Source organism: Antechinus flavipes, chromosome X (genome assembly GCF_016432865.1).
Source record: "Antechinus flavipes isolate AdamAnt ecotype Samford, QLD, Australia chromosome X, AdamAnt_v2, whole genome shotgun sequence".
NCBI lineage: Eukaryota > Metazoa > Chordata > Mammalia > Dasyuromorphia > Dasyuridae > Antechinus > Antechinus flavipes.
Window position 1 is genome coordinate 57,140,385 of NC_067404.1, and position 25,198 is coordinate 57,165,582.

The following is a 25,198-nucleotide window of genomic DNA, read 5'->3' on the forward strand; positions in this document are numbered from 1 at the left end:
AAGCTGGGAAAAACGGGGGAAACGACGTGGGTGCCGAGCTTTACCAGTCACTTTATTAGCTTAGGAATTAAAGGGTATTTGACGTTTTATGTACGGAATCGCAGGTTCCTTTAAGACAGGGACTGTTTGATTTCTGCCTCCGTCCCCCGCCCGCCTGTCACTGCTTAATGAGAAAAGCGCCGTTGGCTATGTCATGAACCCTGAAACTGTCTCTTTTAATCTGTAAAAGAAGGGTGACTGGGGTCTCAAGCTCTCCCTTGGGAAAAGCATATTTTCTCAGACAAGCCCTTCCCAAGTTAAGTGGTTTCATTGAATTGGACAATCGCCATTGGAACTAAGATCTTTTGAGGAATGGCCCGGATTCCCTTCAGGGGGTTCCCAGACTCTGTCTGGGAAAAGCCTTCGATTCAATTGGAGATCTCTGCCTGATGGAGCTTTATTGATTAGCCCAGACAGCTCCCAGGCCCAGGCCAACATTTTGCCCATACAACCAGGGGTCTGCTAAACACACTTCGGCCAAATGCCTCGTTGGGAATTTGCGGGCTGAGAGCTCCTTCTTAGTGAACAATAAACTTCCCTTTTCTGCCATTCAGAGAATTCTTGCCATTCGGGAATTCTTTGGGGTTGGACCTGAGGACCAGAGGGGATTCCTCACCTCAATTCTCACACCTCTCCACTACCACTAGTACCGCATCCATACTATGAGATGGGGCAAAGATCTGGGATCTAAGAAGGTCCACGTTAGGTCTATGGGAGTTCTCTTGCCAAACACGAGTGCAGTCTGTCTCTCGGCAGATGAATCAGCACGGTGGAGTAGCAGAGACCCAGGTGTGTGGCCAGGCTCCACCATTTAGGACTCCTGTGATTGTGAGCCAGGCCATTCCCCTCCTTGGGCCATAGATTCCTCCTCGGTAAAACGAGCAGTCTGACCATTTGGTCTCCAAGCCCTTTAAATCTAAGAGCCTATGATCCCAAGTCTTAAGCCTCAGAAAAATAAAATGACTAGTGACTAGGATCACACAAACAGTGTGGATGGGACTAGAACACAAGTCTTCTTATCTTCAATCCAGCATAGCTCTATCAAAATATTTCCTTTTGTGTCTGTTCTGTTTAAAAGCCACTGGCATAATTCAGGCATATTGGGAGATGGTCCTGGACTAGGGAACAGAAATCTTTCTGTACATATGAAACATTATGGAGGGAGAATATGAGAAATAAGAAGAAAATGAACTCTTTTATTTAAACAATTTTCTATATGAATTATGTCAAAATCACTTAGCCGCCTATAAAATCTTTCTAGAAGTGGGCGGCTTTTTTCTACTGAGATCTGGCACTCCAGGAGAAAAATTAAGAGCCACATAGAAGTTAAAAAACAAAACAGCTCAATTTCGTTTTTCAAGAAACACATAGGTTGAGAAACTACTAGACTTACATGCTCTTCCATTGGAATGGAGAAATCCCAGATGAGGAAACTCTTCTCTATCAATGCAAGTTTGAGGAGATGAAGTGACTTGCCCAAGATCACACAGCCTTGCCTTCAAGGCTGCCTTTCCACTACACTATAATACTTCTTGCTCTTTAAGAACAGAAAAGAAAACTTTATTAAGTGAACACAACCAATATTTTATTCTATATTTTTATTTTAATTATAGCAAATTGGGGGGGTAGAGAAATGGTAGAAGGGCTAAGTGATAAGTACAAAGTCACAGAGAACAAAGAATGAGAGAAAACAATAAAGTTAGGAGAAGGCACTCAATGGTCATTTAGTTCAATTTCCCCTCCATATATCTCTGATGGGTATTTCTCTAGCCTTTTAGATACTTGTGGTGACAGGGAACACTTCCTAAGAGGTTCTTTACATTGTTGTACCGGTCTAATTGCTATTATATTAAGCCTGAATGGAGCAGTATTGGCTAATGAAAAAAGTCCTGTATTTGGAGGAGGACCTGGCTTTGAATGTTCCTTTACTATTTACAACATACGTGTTGAACTTTCTTTTTATGGACTTCAGTTTTCTCATTTATAAGATGAGAAAGTGGATTCCCTGGAAATTTCACCCATTGCTACTCTGATGCTATACTGTCTCGCAGAGATCTCATCAGTTCATGGGATGATGTTTAATGATCATTTTTACACAGATGACGCCCAGATCGATGTACTCAACTCTAATCTCCCTGAGCTTGCATCGCTATCTTTCTGACTGCTACTGCCACTGAGGCATTTCAAACTTAATGGGCCCCTTTTGAAATTCATTATCTTCTCCATTTAAACCTACCACCCTAATTCACATCCCTATTTCTGTCAGAATAACGTCTTTCCAGGAATTCAAATTGGCAGCTTCAGAATTCTCCTTGACCCTTTTTCCTCCCTCAACCCTTTTGCTAGCTGACAGATTGTCTTAATTCTCTGCACATTTCTCATATCTGGCTCCTTTCTCTCCATTCATACGATCACTGTCCTATTTCAGGGCCTCACCTCTCCCTGGAACTGTTGCAATAGCCTCCTAATGGGTCTCGTTTCTTGCTTCCAGTCTTTCCCCTTTCTAATCCATCCTACAGAAAGCTGTCAAAGAAATAATTTTTTAAAACCCAGGTCTGACCATTTCACTCCTAAGCACAAGTAATACTTTTGTGGTTGATAGGAAAAATGCTATCTTTTTAATTTGACATTCAAAGCAGGTCTTGGTCTGGCTTTTACCTGTCTCCCAGAGTTGTTTCGAGGATCAAATGAAATAACATCTATAAAATCCTTAAAATAATAAATGATTAATAGGTATTTAATTAACGTCTATTTCCTTCCCTTTTCTCCTCCCAACTTTTCAGACTAATTTCACATTTTAGTCAGACTTGGCTACTTGCCATTCCCAAACTTTGTTTCCTGACTCTGTGCAAAAAAATTCACAGCTAGATGGAAAACTGTTCCAAATCATTAATAAGAGAAATGCAAATCAACACAACTCTGAGATTTTATTGCACACCCTGAAAGTTGGCAAAAATAACAGAAAATGGCCACAATCAGTCGTGAATAGGTTGTAGGAAAAATGACGAAATGTCCACACTTTTGAAGCAGAGACTCCCTTACTGGGTTTTTACCCCATGGAAGCCATCAATAAAAGAAAAGCAGAGTGCAGAAAACAATATACACATTGACTGTAACAATGTAAATGGGAGGAACAACTACACACCAAAAAATCAAAAGTAAATGGAGATTTGTGAGAAGACACTTTCAACTCACCCCTTGGTGGAGGCAGGAGGTCCACATGTGATGCACATTATACATGTTTTCAGACTTCTTCAATGTATCGACCAATTGTGCTGACATTTTTTTTTCCTCTGCAAAGAATACGTTTTGCCATATGGGATGATTCTCTTTGAGGGGGAGGGTAAAAATGCTATGGTGATAAAAGAAACAGAAAATAAAAATAAAGACATTAGAAATAATAACTAATATTTATATTGCAATTTACAGTTCACCAAGAGGTATATATATGTGATCTCATTTGAATACATTCTTTCCTCACTTTCACCTCTTAGCACCTAAGGTGAGTCTTGGAGGAAATGAAGAATTTTACTTCCTATAGGACACCTTTCCTGAGACCCAACTCCTCAAGTTGTTATTGCTGCCTTTGCCTTCAAATTATCTTGCACTCCCATTTTTTGGTTTGAAAAATATATTTCTCTTGTAAAATTAACAAACACCAAAAAGTGGGCATTTCCATATATGTAGCAGAACTGAAAAGGACTGCAGAGCTCTATTATGTACAAGTTTACTTTTCTTTTTAAGTATGTAAGTAAATATTTAACCTGTAGCTTTCAAAGTTTTCCTGCTTACCACGTGGAGCTTTCTGGCTTAGCTTCTGTTTACTGCAATTTCAACACTGACCCCTGCAAAACTTTGTGTTTCAATTTCCTCCTCCTTCCCTCTACCCCTTCCCCTAGATGGCATAGAATCCACTCAATATATGTTAAACATAGTAGAAATAGATGTTAAATTCAATATATGCATATATATATATATTTATACAATTACCTTGCTGCCCAAGAAAAATCAAATCAAAAAGAAAAAAATGAGAGAAAATAAAATGCAAGCAAACAACAACACAAAGAGAGAAAATGTTATGTTATTCTCCACACTCAGTTGCCATAGTCCTCTCGCTGGATGCAGATGGCTTTCTTCATCACAAGATCATTGGAACTGGCCTGAATCATCTCACTGTTGAAAAGAGTCATGGAAATTACTTTTTTCTTATAGATTTCTTGGATATGAGACTTTTCTCAGAAAAACCTGCAAAGATTTTTTTCCCCCAGTAATCTGTTTTCCTTCTAATTTTAAGTGCACTAGTTTTATTTGTGCAAAAACTTTTGAATTTAGTATAACCAAAACTGTTCATGTCATGTTCTATGGTCTTTATGGAGGTATCTGGGGTCTTAGAGTTTATTGAATAGCCTGCTAATGACTCCCATTATTTTTCTTAAATACTGGGTCACTACTAGGAGTAAGTAATCTCTTTGGAGGGCAGACATTTTGTTCCATTTTGTCTGTGTATTTTTGGCTCTTAATATTTTGCCTTGTACATAGTAGACTCCTAATAAATGCTTTTTAAATTCAATTGAATGAGGCTAGTTTCTATTCCACATGGCATTCCTAAATCTATTGGGACAAAATTGCCACATCTCCCTTAAAACTTCTTCCGACTTAGCACCCCTGATTTCTTTGACCATTACTTCTGTGATATGCTTTCTAGTCCTTTCAATGTTCTAGTTGTTTTCTTTTGATTATGCTTCAGTTTCAAAAATCATTTTATCAGGAAAATGTGGTTCCCCAGAACTGAAATGAATTCTCCTCAGATGGGCTGTGACCAGGGTGGAATAGTGTAGGACTGCTACTTCCCCTCTCCTTGACCTATCTATTAATGCAACCTAAGATCAAACAAGCTTTTTTTCCCCCAGTCTTTTCACATTGTTGAGCTTCCAGTCCACTAAAGCCCCTAGGTTACTTTCACTCGACTATTGTTAAGCAAGATCTTTCTCACCCCATGCTTTGCAGTTAGATTTTTTTTTTTACCTAGATGACTTTGTGGGGGGGGGGGAAGGGGGGAAGAAGTGGTCTATGATTTCATCTGTACAGGGACTTCCTGGGTGAGAAAATTCATTCTGCCAAAGCAGATCTTGGGCTGGTCTGCAATTTATAATCTTATAGAATTACTTGGGGAACTGAGAGGGTAAGGGACTTAGCAAAAGTCACAAGGCACCTTGTATTAGAACCCTGACCTGATCCTTTTGACTTAGAGGCTAGCTCCACTATATCAAGCCTCTCAAGTCATCCTTATCCCTATTAAATAAAATAAAAAAACAAAATTTAAAAATTTGGTCTATTTTATAAGCCTTTCAGAATTTTGTTTTTGAATCAGTATTTTATCATGATTTGAAACAGGTACTTCCTATCTTTTTCCTAGTTTCCTCTTGTTTAAAAGTGCCTCTTAATCCTTGGGTGGATGGTTTGTACTGCCATGTTCCCACTCCAACATCTATCCTTCTTCAATGATCATCCCATATTTTCTCACTCTTCCTTGCCCTGCAAGAGTTGAAGGAAGTGGCTCCAGACATATCTGGAGAATTGGAAAGTTGCTCAGTAAATGTTTATTTGATAGTTTTGGAGGCATTTTATGGTACATATATGCATTTTGAAAATATATATATTGCATACCAGACTTGGTGTTACTCTTTCCACAATCATTATTCAAAATCATTCTTATTTGTTAGCATATAAAAATGTAAATTATATTTATGTGTATATAAATTTTTTCCTCAATATTCTTATCACTCTATTTACTCTATCCTTCCTCTGCTTTACTTCTTTTACTCTTTTACTTTTCTTTACTCTTTTACTACTTTGCTCTTTTATTCCTTAACATATAGACACATACATATAGACACATATATATGTGTGTGTGTATATGTGTGTGTGTGTATATATATATATGTATATATATTCTCTGTCCTCCATTAATTTAACAAACATTTATTGAGCATCTACCATGGCAGAGTACTATGAGAGGCGATCCTTCATCTTACAAATAGTTTTCCTATCCCTTTAGCACTGATATGGAATAGTGTTTGTGGCAAGTTGAAGTTTGAGAATTTTACAAACTTGGACCTCATGATGAGCAAATCTAAAGAAAAGCAAGGAAAGGGCATGATTTCAAACTAATTTAGAAAAATTCAGGTCTGTATCACTGATAAGAATGGTCAAAATTCACGCCCATTCAATTGTGCTAAGTCTCAGGGTCACATACCAGCATAAACAGAAGGGGATTCTAGTGTTCTCCTTAAGTCAAATTGATACTCCCAAATTATGCAGTTTGGAGGGGGAAGAGTGGTGGGTGATGTTAAGGCATCATAAGTTGCAACATTGGTCTTAGAAACACATTCCCCAAAGAGAAAAAAAACTTGGTACATACCTTTTCTGAATTAATAATGGCATTTACAAATGCATTCTTTCTTCTGCAAGCTTTTTGGTTAGGAACCATAGTTGCAAAGGCCATGCTGAAGAAGTGGAGATTAATGAAATTGAAGGAAGGAAGGGTTAAATTTTACTGGTGCAAAGGCACTTCCCAGCAAATGTTTAAATCTTTTAAAACTTTTTGTGAGTCTGCATTCTTATTAAGAGTTGCTAAGTTGGTAGGTAAGAAAGGAGAAGGGAACGGGGATAAAGAGGAAAGGCAGTGGGCAAAACGTACTGATTGGGGATCAGTAGGTTGGATTATCCCTCACCTGCCAGGAAACATTTGGCTAAAAAACAAAGGCCCATGGATTTCCAACTCACTGACCACTCCGTGCTCTCCTCTTTACCTCTTTTCACCACTCACTTTATCCAAACGGATTAACAAGCAGGAAAAGGACTGAGATCTCTGGGTTTGTCAGTTAAATTACTACTGAAGTGGAGTGGTGGGGAAAGGTGTCCTGGTGCTAAAGTAGTTACGGTGTGAATGGAGTCTGTCAAGTGTCATATTTGGTAAAGGAGATCAGAAATAGCGACCACCCCAACCCACCCTCCCTGGAAGAATGGTAGATCCAACCAAATAGGATTCCAAAGTTTGAGAAAGACACCCTTCTTGGAAGAGGGGTGCTAAGAGCTAAGATCTTTTTCAAAGTGCAAGGGGAAAATAACGGTTTGGGGAAGGAAATAAAGATTTATAGAGCACCTATGTGCCAGGAACTGTGTTAAGCGCTTAACAATTACTATCTCCTTTCATCCTCAATAAGAGCTATCACTCCCAATTAACAGATGAGGAAACAAAGCAGAAGTTCAGTGACTTCTCCAGGGTCACGCAGCTAACAAAGTGTAAGCATTGAACTTCTTCATTCCCTCCCCATCCAGGGTCTGCTGCTGGCCAGTCAGGCAATGCGCCAGCACCTCTCAAAAATCCTTGCTTGGGGTAGGGGGACCGGACGCAGAGTGCGGCGGCTGCGCCAGAAGGGCCTCCCCGGGAGAGTGCACTGTTAGTAGGGAGGGGGAATCTAAACTAGGAGATTGGGGAGGAGGGAGCTGACGGGAGGGAGGAGCGAGAGGAAGCTCCCAGGGAGGTGGTGATTTAGCGCGCAGGACCCGACTCTGCTCTGGAGCTCCGCCCCTCCCCTGCACCTAGTCCCAGGAAGAACGCGAGGCCCCACCCATGTGCTAAACGAGGCCGTACCCCCTTTCCCTCCCTGCGCCACACACGTGGGCCCCCCCCTTTCCCTCCCTGCGCCACACACGTGGGCCCCCCCCGCCCCGCCTCTTGGCCACATGTTCCGCCCCTCCCCTGCAGCACGCAAAGTCCAGCCCCTTGCGGCACGCAAGGGTCCGCTCCTGAGCCACACGTGGCCCCCGTCCCCTGCGGCACGTAAAGCCTCGCCCCTGCGGCACGCAAGACACCGCCCATGCTGCACACGAAACCTCCGCCCTCTGCGGCACGTAAAGCCCCTCCCCCTGCGGCACGCGAGGCACCTGCCTCCCGCACCACGCGAAGCCATACTCTTGTGGCACGCGAGGCTCTGCTCATGCGCCACATGAGGGCTCCCCAACCCGGCCCCTTGCGCCACGCGAAGCCCCGCCCCCTGCACCTTGCGGGGGCCCCACTCCCTACACCATGCGGGGCTCCGCCCGTGCGCCATACAACAGCCCCCTCTATCGCCCCCTGCACCACGTGAAGCCTCACTCCTTGCGCCACGCGAAGCTCCGCCTCCTGCGGCACTCGAGGCCCCGCTCCTTGCGTCAAGTGAGGGGCCCTGTTCTCCCTCCCACCCCACCCCCGCCCCTGCGCTACGCGAGACCCTCCGCCGCTTGTGCCGCTCGAGGGCCGCCCCCAACCCCTTTGCACCACGGGAAGGTCCGCCCCCTCCGCCTCACGAGGGCCCCTGCACCTCGCACGAGTTAGTCTCAAGCATTCGACCCCACCAGCTCCTTCCAAGAGGAAGGTGGGGCCGGTCAGTCTGTGGAGGGGCCAGTCAGCCAGGAGGAGGGGCCGGTCAGTCTGAGGAGGGGCCGGTCAGTGGAGAGGTGTGATTGGTCAGTGGGTCTCTGGAATAGAAAGCTCTCAATTTGGGCTTTATAACTGTGCTTTCTTCGAACTCTTCTTAGTTCGGCCCTGCTCTTTCCTTCTCTTCCCTCCCTCCCTTCCCCCCTCCCGCTTTCCCTCACGCTCTTTTCCTCTCCCTCGGGCTTCCAAGGGAAGAGCCTTAATTTGTGAGTTAGGGATTCGAGTTCTAATTCCCTCATCCCTCCCCCACTTAGCCTCAGTTTGCCGTCTGTGAAATGGGAGCCAAGTCTACCAAAGGATTATGGATAGAAGCAGTTTCCACTGTATATCATAGGGCCCTTTCGTATTTAGACCAACACCTTCTAGACCCTGGTGTGTAAAACTGGAAGAAAAGAGCCATATATAGTTCATAAAGGCTAGGCCCCCTCCCCTTCGTATAATAATAATAATAAAAAAAAAGTCCGAGAGGAGAAAGGCTTTGCCTAAGATCCTAAAGTAAATAGCAAAGGTGGGACTTGCACCTAATCGTTCTGACTCCGGATCACTGCTCTTTGCATTATAACATGCTACACCTGGTTGGTATTCTGAATCACAGGTGTGCTTGAGTCTCCTGAGGCAGTGGAGTCAAATTCATATAGAAACGAGGGGCTACTAATCCTTAAAAGATCCCTGGGGGCATATTGACTTAATTTAACGATGTAATATTATCTATGTTTTACTGTATTTTCATTTATGTTAAATATTTCCCAATTACATTTTATTCTGGTTTAGGCTGAACTCGAGAGAGTGGGTCGCCAGCTGCACACAAGCCCTGTGTTTGCTATATCTGATGCTTCATCAGACCCCCTCCCCTCCCCAGGACACCCCCAAGTCAATATGATTACGGGAGTATTTCATCCCGAGAGTCTACCTCAGAGCTTCCTCAAAAACCCTATTGATCCGGTTCGCAGGTTTTGGGGAGTGGTGGGGCTCAGGGGGTGGAGCTAGGATATCAGTTATTAAAGAAAATTGGAAAGAAATGATCCTGGTAACACTAAGCTTAGATTTCCCTAAAGAAAACAGGTGTTTGAGGGTGTGGAAGGGGATATTCTAGATTCAAAACACATGAGGAGGAATGGCCAAATTTGCTTAATTCCAAAGTCCTCTCTCCACCTTCCCTCCTGGAGACTAGCGCTCCCCACACTGTGTGGATTTTTTAAATTTTAAATTTTAAAAATATATTTATATGTTTAGTAAATGTTAATGTTTGAAATATGAGATAACTATTCTCAGGTTCCTCTGGAGTCATCTGTGGCTGAGGAAGGAAGATCTCAATGATAAAGAGAGATTATTTGTCTCAACTCAATCATGGCTTTCTCTTCCTTTCCCACTTATTCATTAGATTGATTTTCTTCCCATCTCTCAGAGGAATCATGGGAGAAGAAATAGCAAGAACAACTGACCGGACAGTCAGGTCTCAGGTGAGCTCTAGTTGACTTTGTCTTTATTGAGTGAGACCCTCCTCCCCCCATCTCTAATGATTGAATGTGGTCATGTCTATCTAAGAATGACTGTTCTAGCCTCTCATACCCACTATTAAAGCAAAACCCTTGAATCCTAGCTTTTTCCTACAGTCTGTTTCCTTTCTCCCTAGCATCTACCTAAGTAATGTGAAAAATATCTTGTTTTTAAAATCGGGGTTTTCATAGCTATTACTTCAGACATTCCTGTTCCCATTTTATCTTAGGAAGATGGGTCTAAAAATGTTTTGATTTTGCCCATAGTACCCAGGATTCCTGCTTCTCACTCCAGTGGCAGGTCCACTGTTTTCTTAGCCCTGATAGTCACTGATATTATACCTGAACTGAAAGTATTTTTCCAGGGTTTCTTGGATTTATCAATTCTTCTTGTTACCCTGGAACAACATCCTCCTCCAATTAAATCCCTATTGCTTTAGGATTCTGTGAAGTTTAAGGATGTGGCAGTGTATTTCTCGAAGGAGGAATGGAACTACTTGACCCCTTCTCAGAAGGAACTGTACAGGGATGTGATGCTGGAGAATTACGGGAATGTAGTCTCAGTGGGTAAGAATAACACTTTGCTCCTTTTTCTATCTCCTCCTCTAGGACTTAAATCTGTCCTTACTTTCATTTATTAATAATAACAGCAATATTTCTATAATGCTTTTAAGTTTGTCAAGCATTTTACAATTATGACTTCATTTGATCCTCACAATAACTCTGGGACCCTCCGTGCTATTATTCCCATTTGACATATTTGGAAAGTGAGGGAGAGAATGGTTAAATGACTGGCTCAGTGGTACAAAACTAATAAGTTTCTGAGCCAAAATTTTTTACTCAAGTCTTCCTGACTCCAAGCTAGCATTTCTATCCATCGTGTTTGACACTGGGCCAGACAAATTAAGCTTTAAAAAAAATTTCTTCAATTGTACTTTAAGATATTTCTATTTTAAAGGAATATGTTTGTAATAATAACTGGATTTAATAACATCAACAGTTCACAAATAACATACCTTAAAAAAGTTATCTTTTTGGCTTCAGAATAAATCCCTAGTATTCAAAGGAGCTCTTAAGCTGTTCAGTAAGGTTGTGCATCTCTGCACAGTTGTATAGGTAAATTATATAGATACAGGGTATTCATTTTATTAGATGAAAATGACAAAATTTGACTGGCTCTTTCAGGAGCTCCTTGGGACTGCTCATGAGTGAGTGTGGCAGCTACCCTCACTTTTATACGTGTCTCAAAAGCTTAAAGTTGTACCTTCTTTTTTCCACTTTTCCCACTTAATATTTTTTTTTCCAATTCCATGTAAAGATAGTTTTCAACATTCATTTTTGTACTATTTTGAGTTCCAAATTTTTTTCTGTCCTCCCCAAGATAGCAAGCAGTTTAATAAAGGTTATACATGTACAATCGTGTTAACATTTCCACAATAGTCATGTTGGGAAAGAATCAAAACAAAAGAGGAAAACTCCCAAGAAAGAAAAAATAAATAACAAGGAAGTGAAAATAATATGTCTCACTCTGCATTCAGACTCTATAGTTTTTTCCTCTGGATGCAGATGGCATTTTCCATCCCAAGTATATTGGAATTGTCTTGGAACACAGTATTGCTGAGAAGAGCTAAGTCAATCATAGTTGAGCATCACATAATGTTATTGTGTACTATGCTCTCCTGGTTGTGTTCACGTTTATTCAGCATCAGTTTGTGTAAGTCTTTCTAGGTTTTCCTGAAATCAGCCTCCTTATCATTTCTTATGGAACAATAGTATTATGTTACATTCATAAACCACAGTTTGTTCAGTCATTTCCCAAATGATTGGGAATTCTTTGCCACCATAAAAAGAGTTGCCACAAACATTTTTGCATGTGTGGGTTCTTTTCTTTCTTTTATGATCTCTTTGGGATATGAACCTAGTAGTGGTACTGCCAGATCAAAGGTATGCACAGTTTTAAAGCCCTTTGGGCATAGTTCCAAATTGCTCTCTGGAATTCTTGGATCAGTTAGAGATGTGCCTTCTGTTGGGAGGGCAGCAATCTCTCCTTTCCAAGTGAAAAATTTCTGTGGGACATTTTTTGGGGGTAAAAATCATAAAAATTAAATTCATTTGCTAGAGAATTACACTATAATTTTATGTTCTTTTAAAATTTTATTATTTAAACGAACAAGCATAGACTGTTTTCCTCTTCTGCACCTCCTCACCCACATTTATTTAAAAAAAAGAAAAAGAAATCCATTATAATAAATATGCACAGAATTCCATGTTGGCCATTTCTAGAAATGTGTGTCTACCTATTTTTTTCTTTTTCTGTTGGGAGATGGATAGAAGCTTCCTTATGAGTCCACTGAAATCATGGTTAATTGTACTCATTTTCCAATTGATGGGTTCCTATACAGTTTCCAGGTCTTGCCATTACAAGAAACTGCTATACTTTTGTATAAATAATAATTATATTTATCATTATGTAAGACATAATAATATTATTATAAATAAATAAAATTCTTTTATTCTTTGATTTCTTAAGGATATAGATCTAGTATGGTATAGCTGAGTCAAAGAGTATATACAGTTTTGTGATTTTTTTTTGGACATGGTTTCAAATTGCTTTCCATAATGGCTAGAAAAGCCATTATAAGCTTCTTATAGATGTGAATTAAATTCTTATGTATCTTGAAAATGGGGCCTTTGTTCCTGATAACTAAAAACATTATGAATGACTTGTTTTTCGTACTTTTTCCCCATATATCTCTCTACTCTTCTCACCTGTAAATTCTCCAATGTTGTAACATATTAAAAAGAATCAAGCAAAATCAAGAGTGTATGAGAGGGTGCCCAACTCCCCATTCTGTCTTGAGAAGAGGGAAATGTTTCATTCTCTGTCATCCAGAACCATTTTTTTCATTGTCCTTTTTTTGGAGCATTCTCCAACTTTATTTCTTTATTGAAATTTGGTGATCAGCACTTTCTAGTGCTAACTATTCTAGGTTTAGACATATCATGTTTGGTTACAAGACAATATAAGGCTAACTTTCCTAAAGCTCTAGAAATAATTTCACCTAGAGCCATTCCTCAACACATGGTCAAAGGATATACCAGGTAGTTCTCAAGAGAAGCCCCAATTGTCTATAGTCATATTAAAAATGCTCTAAATCACTAATAAATGCAAATGAAAGCATTTTCTAGCTCATACTTATCAGCCTGGCCAAGTTGATAAAAAAGAAAATGACAAATGTTGAAAGGACATCAAAGAAAAAGGGAAAGATAGGTCCTATATGTAAAAGTGTTTGAAGCTGTTCTTTTTCTGGTTGCCAACATTTGGAGGTGTCATCAGCTGGGAAATGGCTGAACAAGCTCGGGTGTTTGAATGTAATAAGTGAAAAAGGAGTTTCAAGGAAATCTGGAAAGATTTCATATGAATTGTTGCAGAGTAAAGTAAGCTGAACCTAGAACAATTTATATGCTAACAATAATATTGGAAAAACTCAGAATTCTGAAAGACTTCAGTACTCTGATCAATGCAATGAGTAACCTTGATTCTAGAGGATCAGTGATGAAGATGGCTGCTTATCTTTTGCTGGAGAAGTGATAGACTTGAGGTGTAGAATGATACACCTATTTGGAGTTAGGGACAGTGTGGGAATTTATATTGCTTTAGGATGTCTATTTGATACAAGGGTAGTTGTTGTTTTTCTTTAAGGAGGATTGGAGTAAGGGGAGATGGGAGAGAGGAAATAAACGCTTGTTAATTGAAAACAATGAAAGACAAAAAATTCAATATATAAATGAACATTTATTTTTAAAAAATGATTAGGAAGATCTAAAAGTGCATATCTCTTGAGTTTGGAAAGGCACAATCAGATAAAAGGATATGATAGAACTTTGCAACATCCCCAAGGTATCAAGAGAATGAAAACATTTTTCCGTGATAGGTTGAAACTAGGAACTTGTAATCTTGAGATTTGAAAGGGAATTGTAGAACAAAGAAAAGTATCCCAGAAAGCCGAAGAAGGGAGCAGATGCCTTGTGGAAATTACCTTCCTCAGTTCATTCTAATCAGTGATAGGTGTGTGTGTGCATATGTGTGTATATATGTATATATAGGTGCATGCATGTATATATGTATATATATGTGTGTACACATATATGTGTGTATACATATGTATATATGAGTGTATGTTGTGCACGTGTATGTATATAGGAAGGCACTTCTTTTGTAGCTGCAAAGCCATGGCTATTCCTGCAAAACAATTCTCATTGCTAACAAGTTTCTCCTTATGTCAGTGGTTCCCAAACTGTGTGGCAGTGACCCACTCCTTTCTAAGAAGAGCACTGGTTAGCACATCACCCCACTTCCAATCAAATAATCTACCTAAGTAATTTTTTCAGATCATATTTTACTCTAAAATTAAGAACTTATTGCAATTTTTCTATCCCCTCCAAATCTTAAACATACGATAAAAGTAACATAATTGCTGTAATGCATTTGCTGTCATAAGATCACACATAGACTTATCAAGTGGCAATCGCTTCTTAACCACTGTCTTGGTGCCAGGACTAAAATACCAAGAATGAAACAATCCCTGTTCATAAGGACTTTATGTCCTAATAGGGAAGACGACGAGTACAGATGTAGGTGTCAAATACCAACATTTGGGGGCAATCAGGACAGGTTTCACATAAAATAATATCTAAGCTTTGTCTTGTTTTGTTTTGTGTTTTTGTTGAGGCAAGTGGGGTTAAGTGACTTGCCCAGGGTCACAACACAGCTAAGAAGTGTTAAGTGTCTGAGGCCAGATTTGAACTCAGGTCCTCCTGACTTCAGGGCTGGTGTTCTATCCATTACACCCCTTAGCTGCCCCCAGGCTTTGTCTTAAGATAAAATGATGCCCAAGCTCTGTCTTAGGGGAAGTGAGGGATGCTGAGGCAAACATGAGGAGGGAGTACACACCCAGCTTGGAGTGTGGCCTTTGTGGGTCCAGTTGGACCACAGAATGAGGAAGGGGATTAATGTCTGGGGAACTGGAGCTTGAGAAGCGAAACAGGAGGAGTCCTAGGGACCATTTGGATTTAGAGCTCACAAGCATTTTTGAGGTCATCTAGTCCACCACCATTATTTTGTGTTTGAGGGAACAGAGGCCCAGAAAGGTCATGTTCTTTGTTCCAATAACATTCTTTCTACCATATTTATGGCATCCCAAAGGCAAAGAGTAAAACACAGGGAATGATTGGGATTTTTTTGTGCATGTGATTTCTCACGTTGAGTGGCAGTTACATTCTAAATGAATGGTTTTTCCCTGAACCACAGGCCATGCATAGAACCTGTTTATTCTGATGGCTTTAAGAAGCCCCTGTGGCTTTGAGTTGAGACTTCACCAGCTGTTTGGGTCAACGAAGGGGCCTTTAATCCCAGGCCAGCTTGTAGGGTATGAGACATCCCAGAAAACTCATGGGGGTTGCAGTAGCAAAGCTAGATCTCCTACCTCTCATCCCTATCATAAATAGTTTACTTTTCACTGGAATATTTGAGGATTTCAGGATGGCGATTGGTTAAATGATGTGGCGGGTCAGGATTAGGACATTCTCAGAATTTGGGAATCTGCTTCCTATAGTCCTAGGAATTTTGGGGGGGGGGCTGCTAAAAAACTACTCCAACTACTGAGATAATTATTGTCATTCTCAGAGACAGGGAATTCTCAGCAGTTTAGGGCTGTAAGGCAAAATGGCAGCAAGCAGCCAGTTTCAGTTACATGTTTAGGAGAAGTAGCTATCAGCATGAAATCTTAACAGAGGTAGCAGGACAGAGCAGGAAGGGAGCCTGCTTAGAAATTAAAAAATTGGGTCCAGATTCTGCTGTGTACACCTGTTTGATTTTTGGAAGTCACTTAACCATTCTGTGCCTCGGTTTCTTCCACTGTAAAATGAAGAGTTCCAGCTCTGTGAATTGATGAACTCTTGGGAATATTTGTTTTTTCCAAATAGCTTGACCAGAGCCAAGAAAAGTGGTGTGAAGGCTTGTTTTTGGATGATGGGCCAATAGAACCTTGCCTTTAAGGAGTTAAACAGCTTTGCCATGAGATTTCTCCATTGGAATGCTAGCTTAAATTCTAGGAGAGCGAAATACTGCCTCTCTTCCCTCATCTCCTGAATCCCCCCTGGACTTTCCTGGACAATGCCTCACCCATCCTTTCCCCCCTCCCCGAGTATCCTGGGATGGCTTTGTCTCCCTCACCTAAACCAGATTGTACTGTTTCCTTCCCTATGGACAGGAGTCCTTTTTACCAAGCCAGCGATGATTGTGCATCTGGAACAAGGGGAGATGACATGGAGCTCAGCTCTGCAGAGACCTAAGAAGAAAAGGAGCCGGAGCTGCTGCGGCCACCCAGGTGAGTGAGGACTAGGCCGGGCCCATGCCCATCACGGGCAGGGGAAGAAGTCCTGCTTTTAGGTAGATGGAAGGATGACAGATAGTTTGGCTGTTTTGAATGGGAAGCAGGCTTTTTGTACAGTCTATGTGTGCTGGGGGTGGATCCCTTTTTGTGTGCAGGAGGCTGATTTCTGTGTGTCTTGTGGAAGGGAATATATTTGTGAATGTTGATTTGTAAATTTAGGGGACCCTAAAGCTAAACAATGGACAGAAATGTGGATGGCCATAACTCGGGGGGGGGGGGGCTGAGGGGGAGGGGAGAATGATTAGAAGCAAATGAAAGGCACAGAAGCAGCATTATTAGAACGGGTGGGTAAACCTGGGCTTTGGGGCTAGCTCTGGCACTGCTCTGGGAGAAACTGGCCTTTTATTCAGTTTTTACAAAGGCTAGTGCTCTTCTCGGTCTTTCTCACTTCTGAAATATGTAAAGAGGTACTCTGTGCTATCCTCAGGGTGGACCGACAACCCACCTATCCATGTGCCCTTGACCTCACTTTTATTCAATGATACCAGGACACATGCCCATAGCTAGCTGGTCTTGTTTGAGATGAAACCCAACTGCCTCTGGTGCCCCCATTTGTGCCTGTCACAGTTCCCCAAGGGACATATGTCTAAGATAGGTGACACTGTGCCCATGGCACCCAACTATTTAAGCATTCCTGGGACCAGCTTGGCCTTTGGTTTTATCTCTGGGGGTGTGCCTCCTTTCCCTTATCCTCTCACTTTTCTCCTCGAACCCTTGAACTTTTGCTACAGTAAATTTCCTCACTAAATTGCCTTTAAGGAGTCTGGGCAGGATCCTACTGATTCCTCCCTTTTGAGAAGAGGTATTAAATAAATAAGGCACAAGGGTGCTGGTCTCCCCCAAGCAATCAGAAATGAGACTGTCTTAAGCTATGGCACCTCTAGTCAGGTTCCATCATTGGCTGCCCTTCTGGGAGCCTGAGCTCCTTAGATGCCAATGAGAACATTGTGTGTGGCCACTTTCTATGTGCACCTGATGTGTTTCCTTTTCTCTCCATCTTTCTTACCATGTTCTCGACAAATTTTTGTTCGCTGTTATCTGTATACCCTTGTCAGTCTCACAACTCCGTTTGCTCTGTTCTTTTCCACATTTGCTTTTCCCTCCTGCTCCGATGGGCTCTTTCTGAGCCGTGCCCACCGTAGCCGTGGCTACAGCCTTTGTCTGTCCTTTCTTCTTACGCCACTCCCCTGATAATCCCACCTCTAGGAATCCCCTTCCTCCCCTTGGTTTGGGAATTCATTTGGAGAGCTATCCAAACCAAGCACTCCCAAGAGCTATTCATTTCATTTGGAAGAGTTTTGTGCCATGGATCCTTTCTTTTCAACTACAGGCATTTATTTAAAGCCTACTCTGTGCCAGGTCAAGGACTGCCTATACAAAGACAATTGCTACTTCATTTGAATGGGGAACACAACAACTATGTCTATGAGAATATACAAGATAAATTTACAATAGGAATTAGACCTGAGCCTAAATGAATGTAGGGAATTCCCAGATGGGGAAACCCTACTACTGCAAGCTGGCACTCACGCTGCAACTTGCAGGGTCTTAGTGGGTTGCTCTGGGGCACTGAGAGTTTGGCCCGAGTTATAGAAGCATGTTTGTGGCAGAGGTAGGACATGAGCCAGGTGGTCCTGACTATGTGGCCAGCTCTTTATCCCCTATACCAATCTAACATAGCACTATCCAAGATCAGGAGGGAGGGCCATTGCAATTGGGGAAGATGGAGAGAGGCTTCATAGAAAGATGGGGTTTGGGATTCATGCAGCAGAGGTCAGGAAGTGGGCCAGTGTGGATGCTAGCGTGCAGACAGAGCCAGAGATTATGTGACACGCAGACAACAAGGGACAGCCTGTGAATGATAACCTCCTGCAGGGACACCAGCTGGGCTGGAATATAAACTCCTAAGGAGTTGAGATTGTTTCAGTCTTTCCATTTTTATACTTGGCGTTCATGTCACGTAGTAGGTGCTTACTTAATGATTATTGTTTGAGATCTGGGGTGTGTGTGGAAATAATGGACAGCCAATCTGGTAAGAGGTTGGAGTCAGATTGAGAAGGGCTCTAAATTCTAGATAGGCGTTTGCATTTTATCCTCCAAGCAATAGAGAGCTACTTCAGTTTCTTGAGCAGTAGAGTGATTTGGTCAGATCTGTGTTTTAGGGAATATCAGTTTGGCAATTTCATGGAGGATGAATTGGAGGGAAAATACTGGAAGCAGGGAGAGACTGGTTAGACTAGAAGGATTTAGGGTCCGGATATTATTTCAACAATCCAAGTGAGACATATTTTGGGCTCAAACTAAGGTAGACCATCACACTTATGCAGCACTTTCATGTTTACAAAATGTTTTACCTCAAGGGAAACAGTACAGATATTATTATTATTTCTGTTTTCTAGATGAGTAATGTCAAGCACACGACTGGTTCGCGGTAACACCGTTTTTGGCCTTTGGAACAGAATTTGCCCCTGGGGCTCTGTTGTATCACACGCCTTCCCCCTTGTTGTTGTTCAGTTGTTTTTTCAATTGTGTTGGACTCTTTATGACCCTATTTGGGGTTTTTTGGCAAAGATACTGGAGTGATTTGCCATTTCCTTCTCCAGCCCATTTTACAGATGAGGAAACTGAGGCAACAGCTTCACTCGCCCACAGTGACTCACTCAGGGTCATAAAGCCCCAAAGTGTCTTTGTGCCATGCACCCTCTTTTATCACACTCGGGTGTTCGTTAATTTTTGTGGCAGTGTCGACATTTCATCACTAACACAACAAATACTAGGGTTGGGATGGCATCCTGGATAGAGAGCTGGCTTTGGAGTCGGAGAGACTTGGGACCAAGGCTTGCTTCTAACACCAGCTTTGCAACCACGGACCAATCACTTAATCTCTCAGTATCCATGGCAACTGTAAGTTACGCATGAGTTGATGATTTGCATTGGTGGAAGGAGTTTCCATGCCAATAGAATCACGGATCTGGACCAATAAAGTAAAGGAATACATTAAAAAATGGAAATGAAGCTAAATTAACCTCACTTCCTCGCCAAAGAGAAATGCTTCCCCTCAGATCTTTGACAGTGAAGACATGTGCTATCTGAGGACCATGGTGATCCTGCTGCCATCATTTCTCTGAGTCACTCACCCCACTCTAAAAACATCTAGACGATGTTGTGTTAACAAGAACTGGTTCGTTGGTTGTCATCCTTTGTTCTCAAAGAGCGGACCAAAACGATGCCGGGGTGAAGGTAGATCATCTGACTGTGGCTGAACAGATCAGTGTGATCTTGGAAGGCTCCACCACAGGTTGGGCACAAATAGTCCATATAATAAGAACTGATATAATGTGGGGAACAGGTTATTATTTTCTCTTTGTCATTTCAGGTGATGGGACAGAGGCTATAAAAAAAGCCTCTAATCCAGAGCAGGAAATTAATGAAGATATAGGATCACAGAGGATGTTTTCAGAAGGAATCTCGAGGGCTATTGTCCAGGGCCCAAGGTTTCCAGAAGGTTCTGACTGTGAAGGCAGGTTAGAGCTGCAGCAGGGAAACACATCAGGCAACAGTATCAGTCATGTCACTGTTACCCAGATGAGTGGACCTGCAGAGGAGAGAGGCCATACCTATAAGGAAGGAGAGGGGTGCCAGATTGTTATATCTCAAGGAAATCTTTCAGGAGAAAGAGCTCAGAGTGGGGATTGTCATAACCAGGGTTCCACACAAAATGTAGAGTCTCTTACACATCAGGTAACTGGTGATGGAGAGGAACCCAATACCCCGGAGACAGCTGGAAGTAGTCATTCAGGTATTAATCACAAACAAACAAAGAACAAGCCATATATATGTGAGGATTGTGGGAAAGCCTTTGCAGCTAAGTCGCACCTTATTAGACACCAAAGAATTCATAGTGGAGAGAGACCTTTCAGATGCAAGGAATGTAAGAAAGCCTTTAATCAGAAGTCAATACTAACTAAACATCAAAGAATTCACACTGGGGAAAGGCCCTTTGAATGTAAAGAATGTGGGAAAGCCTTCAGAGGGAGCTCAGCCCTTTCTGAGCATCAGAAAATTCATTCAGGAGAGAAACCTCACGAGTGTAATGAATGTGGACGAAAGTTCAGAGGCAGATCAGACCTGATTCAGCATGAGAGGACTCATAGTGGAGTAAGACCCTATAAATGCAAGGAGTGTGGGAAAGCCTTCATGGGGAGCTCAGGCCTTAGTCAGCACCAGAGGATTCATAGTGGAAAGAGGCCCTATAAATGTCAGAATTGTGGGAAATGCTTCATAGGGAGCTCAGGTCTTAGACAGCACCAGAGGATCCACAGTGGAGAGAAACCCTTTGGATGTCAGGAGTGTGGGAAAACTTTCCGGGTGAACTCAGATCTGATTAGACATAAGAGAGTTCATACTGAAGCAAAGCCTTATAAATGTGGGTACTGTGAGAAATCCTTCAAGTGGAGCTCGACTCTTATTGACCATCAGAATGTTCATACTGGAGAGAAGCCTTATACTTGTACTAACTGTGGAAAAGCCTTTAGGGGACGCTCTGATCTTAATAAACATCGCAGAATTCATACCGGAGAGAAACCCTATGAATGTAGTGACTGTGGGAAAGGCTTCATTCAGAACTCGGGCCTCATTCAGCATAGAAAAATTCACAAACAGTAATTGAGTAAATAGCAGAGAAGCTTCTGTCACACTTGTTTTGTGGGTCTCAGAGTCTACATAGCAAGGGCAGAGTTCATAAAATAGTCAAGTTTTTTTAAAGGCAGAGCTGATGTCTCTGATTTATTTGGAATGACAAGTGAGTGCGATTTCAGATTAGTGCCTAGTAAAGACATTTTGGCATTGCTTCATCAAAATAGGGATGAGGGGATATTTGAAAACTAAATCCACCCCCTGAAAATCCTCACTCTTGCTTTCGATATGGCCTTTGTTTGTGATTAGTCTGTGACTGATTGCTTATTGTCCATCTGGCTCTGTCACCACACGCTTTAAACCTAGCTAATGATTTTATGCTCATGTGCTTCCATCCATGTGTTTTCTCATCTGTGTCAGTGCCAGCACCATTCTTTCGGGCTAAAGTCGTCTTTGTCTCAAACAGTTCTCACTACTTATATCTACTTATGGGAACACACGTTATTTCTCTAGATAAAATGTAAGCTCCATGCTAGGTTATTTTGACTCAGTTACCTGGCATATTTAGTTTCTAGCTTCCCAATATCAGTCATTGGGAGTACCAAGTTGAAAACTCCAAATAGGGACTGCCCTCAAAGAGCAATATTCTACTAGACAGATAGAATATGTACGTAAATAAGCAAAGAACAAGGAGCAAGGGAGCATCAAATAGGCTTCACAAAGATGGCAGTTTCTCATCTGACATCTAAGAGGCAGAAAGAGGGTGGAAGTTAACCCAGGCCTGGGGCAACTGCATGGAAGGAGAAAATGGAGCCTTGAGTTGAAGGGGCAGCTAAGTTGGTCAGCCTGACCTTAATGTAGAGTTCATGGAGGGGAAGCATAAGGTTGGAAAGATGGAAAGGATTTGGCATGCAGAGGGCCTTAAATGGCCCTATATGTTTCTTGAATGCTTGTTGAAAGTCCACCTACAGTTTATTTCCTTCCAACTTTTCTCAACTGTTAAAGCAAATCCACTGTTCTCTTTTCTGAACTCTTGTAGTACTTATTGTCTGTTACATTTTAGACATGTTTTTGTTATTACCTAAAATTCTTTGAGATCAACTTAGTTATCCTTGTTATTATTTCATCTCCTAACACAATGTGCAAAAACTGGTCATATCTCCCCTTTGAAAGTCCATGGTAGGGGAGAATACCGGGGTAAGAATTGAAGCAGTGAGACTGTAATCACCTTGGTCAGTCACAGAATGGTATTTGATGGACAGAGCGGTGTCCCTATATGTTCTCTCTACATAGACCATGGAGTCTAGGAATGAAGGCCCTGTTGTCCCATCACAGCCATTCCTGGGACAGTATCAGGTGAACATCCTTGGGTTCGAGAGGATCCAGGATAGCCCTGGACCTGCTCTTTATAGGAAAGGTGCTTCCTTTTTCCAAACCGTAGGATGTCTGCCTTGAAGAAGAGAGAGAAATGTCAAGAGGTTTTCTCAGCTCAGACCTCCTCAGAACAAGACCACCAGAATGTAAGGAGACAAATCCTACAGAAGATTAGAAGTGAAATGTCAGAGTGCCTATCTTTGCTTGGCTTGTAAAAGATCTGCCCCTGATGGATGAGACTTTGTGGTTGTCTCCACTCTCATTAATAAGATTTGTCTTTATTCTTCTCAAACACAAATTAGGATGCTGAGCTGAGAATGGAAGAGGGGATGGTAAGCAAACTATGTAGCTTCTTCAGCCGTTTCTGGGCATGCATATGTATCCCTGATCCTGGAACTTACACGAGATATGGGACAGGCTGTGACTTCCAAATGGGCCTGGCAGAATCCAAAGCACACAGTGCCATGGTATGGCATGATGTAAAGACATCCCCTTCCCCAGCCTTCTTAGATGAAACAATTGTAAAGAACTCATCTGGCAGCATACGCATATACATCTATTGGCCACCATCTGCTTCAGTCCTAGGGCTTCACACATTCTAGTCTCCTCTTCTTCTCCCTGGATCTCTTCCCCCAATTTGGAAGTCCTATTGGCATTAGTGGAAGGAGCCTCATACTTGCTGTCAGAAAGCCTGGATTCAAATCCTGATTCTGATTGTGCTACTACTTCTTATATGACTTGAATTCCCAGAGCCTCAGTTTGCACATCTGTAAAATAATCTACGAGGCCTCTTCTAGCTTTACATTTAGGACACTAAGGTCCACTATTTCTACAGCCATTTCTGCAGGTTTCCACACTAGCTTTTCACTTGCGGGGAAGGACGAATAAAGAGGAAACACCAAAGATTCACAGTTTTCCCACAGCTTCTGCTCTTGGATGGGGTCTGCACACACCAGCTGATCACAAACACTTGGCACAAATGGTCCCAGGGTTATGGTTTTAAAGGGATCAACTTCTTCTCATTTTTAGGGGGTGTTTTGGGGAGAGGGGAAGGGCTTCTTCCCTCTTGCTTTAATTCATTTAGGATCTCCAATTATGTATGGATACTGTGTGTCACTTTTGACTAAAGACAGGAGCCACCTTATATATGTTGAGTGCAAAGGTGTATGGTTAAAAAGTTTTATTTGGGAAGAATTGTTGCATCGAATAAGGTAGGAGACAGATTGAACAGAGAACAAGAGGAGAAAGGTGAGTAATAACACGACATTTCATGAATTGGGAAGAAAAATGAAGGAAGAAACACCAATTTAGGTAAGGCCAGAAGGAGGAGGGAAGATGCCAAAGAAGTCAAGTAAAGCTGGAAATGCGAGGAGCACCAATGCCAGGCAAGTTGCGGAGTAAGTGGGTGGTGAGGGTAGCTGAGGATATGTGGGCAGGGCTGTAGTTATGGTCAGTCTTAAAAGTAAGACCTTCCAAGCTTTTAAAGCAAACCAGACAGCAGCGTGGGGATGGGATGGAGTGGAGGTGAGAGGTGACTAACTTGACCAAGGTAAAATTAGAGAATCCAGAGAGCTGGTTCAAAGTGGGACTTAACAGCATGCTTCTGGTTTACCTCCCTTAGATGACGATGAAGTGTAGGGCTCTCCCATCCAAGAAATGCCAATCAGTCTGTCACCATTTCCAATTCTTTCTATTTATGCAGAGCATTAGATATGGAGTCAGAGAAATTCTGTTCAATTTTTTAATAGCCTCTGGGCAAATCACTTAACCTCTCTGGGTCTCAGTTTCCTTCTCTATAAAATGAGGGGATTGCATGGGATGACATCAGGTCCCTTCCAGCTCTGTGTCTCTGATCTCTTGTAGGCTAGTTTCCATCCACTGATATTTTTATTGCTTCATACTCACTGTAGAGAGGCTGAAACAGATCCACGTCTGCTCGCAGGGGCGTCAGGCACCTGAGAACAGATGAGCTCTATTGCATGGATTCTCTGGTAGATAATGATTACGAGAATACTGTCCTGGCTTTGCTCTATTCCTGACTTTAGCTTGGCAGCTGCACGCTCCCATATTACAATGGATTGAAGTTGTCTCTAACAAACAGCAAATAGAGGTGAGAAGCTAAACTGGGTCCTTCCATGTGTGTAGCTACTGCACCTGAAGGGGGCCCACAAAAGGCAATTCCCAACTTCAGGCCCCTTTTCTTTATCACTGATTCAGTGGCTGTCAGCAGTGGCAACATCATCTCCACTTCTGTGTGCCAATGATTTCTTCCTCCTTTCTTCTCCCTGCCACCTTCTCATAGGTGACCCATTGCCTCCCACACCTAAGGCTTTCATTGCTTGGTGACTTTCCATCTAGTTATTTAGCCTCTGAAATTCATTTCTCGCAGGGTTATAACTGATGTGTGTGGAAGTGAGAGGGATTTTGGGGGTCCTAGATGGAGGCCCACTTATCTTGACCTGTAGATTCCTAAAGAACAGTTCAAGTGTCAGAATCTTTTCCCTCATTGGCCTCAGGGACCTTAGGTTTGTTTTCCTCTTGTTCACCAGCATTCCCACTTATATGTGCTTCACATAAATTATCTCAGGTCTGCAAAGTAGTGCAACTATTACTTTTTTTCTATTTTGTATTTGAAGGTGTGGATTCAAAAAGGATCATACTGCTAGCTAATGGCAGAGCTTGAACCAAAGTTTTCTAAGCTCTTTCTACTACATCTC

At 42.0% G+C, this 25,198-nt stretch overlaps 1 protein-coding gene across 1 annotated transcript in view; it reads left to right on the forward strand.

Annotated features, from left to right (window-relative positions):
* Window positions 1-22,120, forward strand: part of LOC127542937 (zinc finger protein 345-like) — a 38,767-nt gene extending 16,647 nt beyond the window's left edge. The window contains exon 5 of the mRNA XM_051968877.1: window positions 20,295-22,120. Coding sequence (XP_051824837.1) covers window positions 20,295-21,137 — 843 coding nt within the window. The 3' untranslated portion in view covers window positions 21,138-22,120. The remainder of the gene's footprint in view (window positions 1-20,294) is intronic.
* Window positions 22,121-25,198: the final 3,078 nt, after the last annotated feature.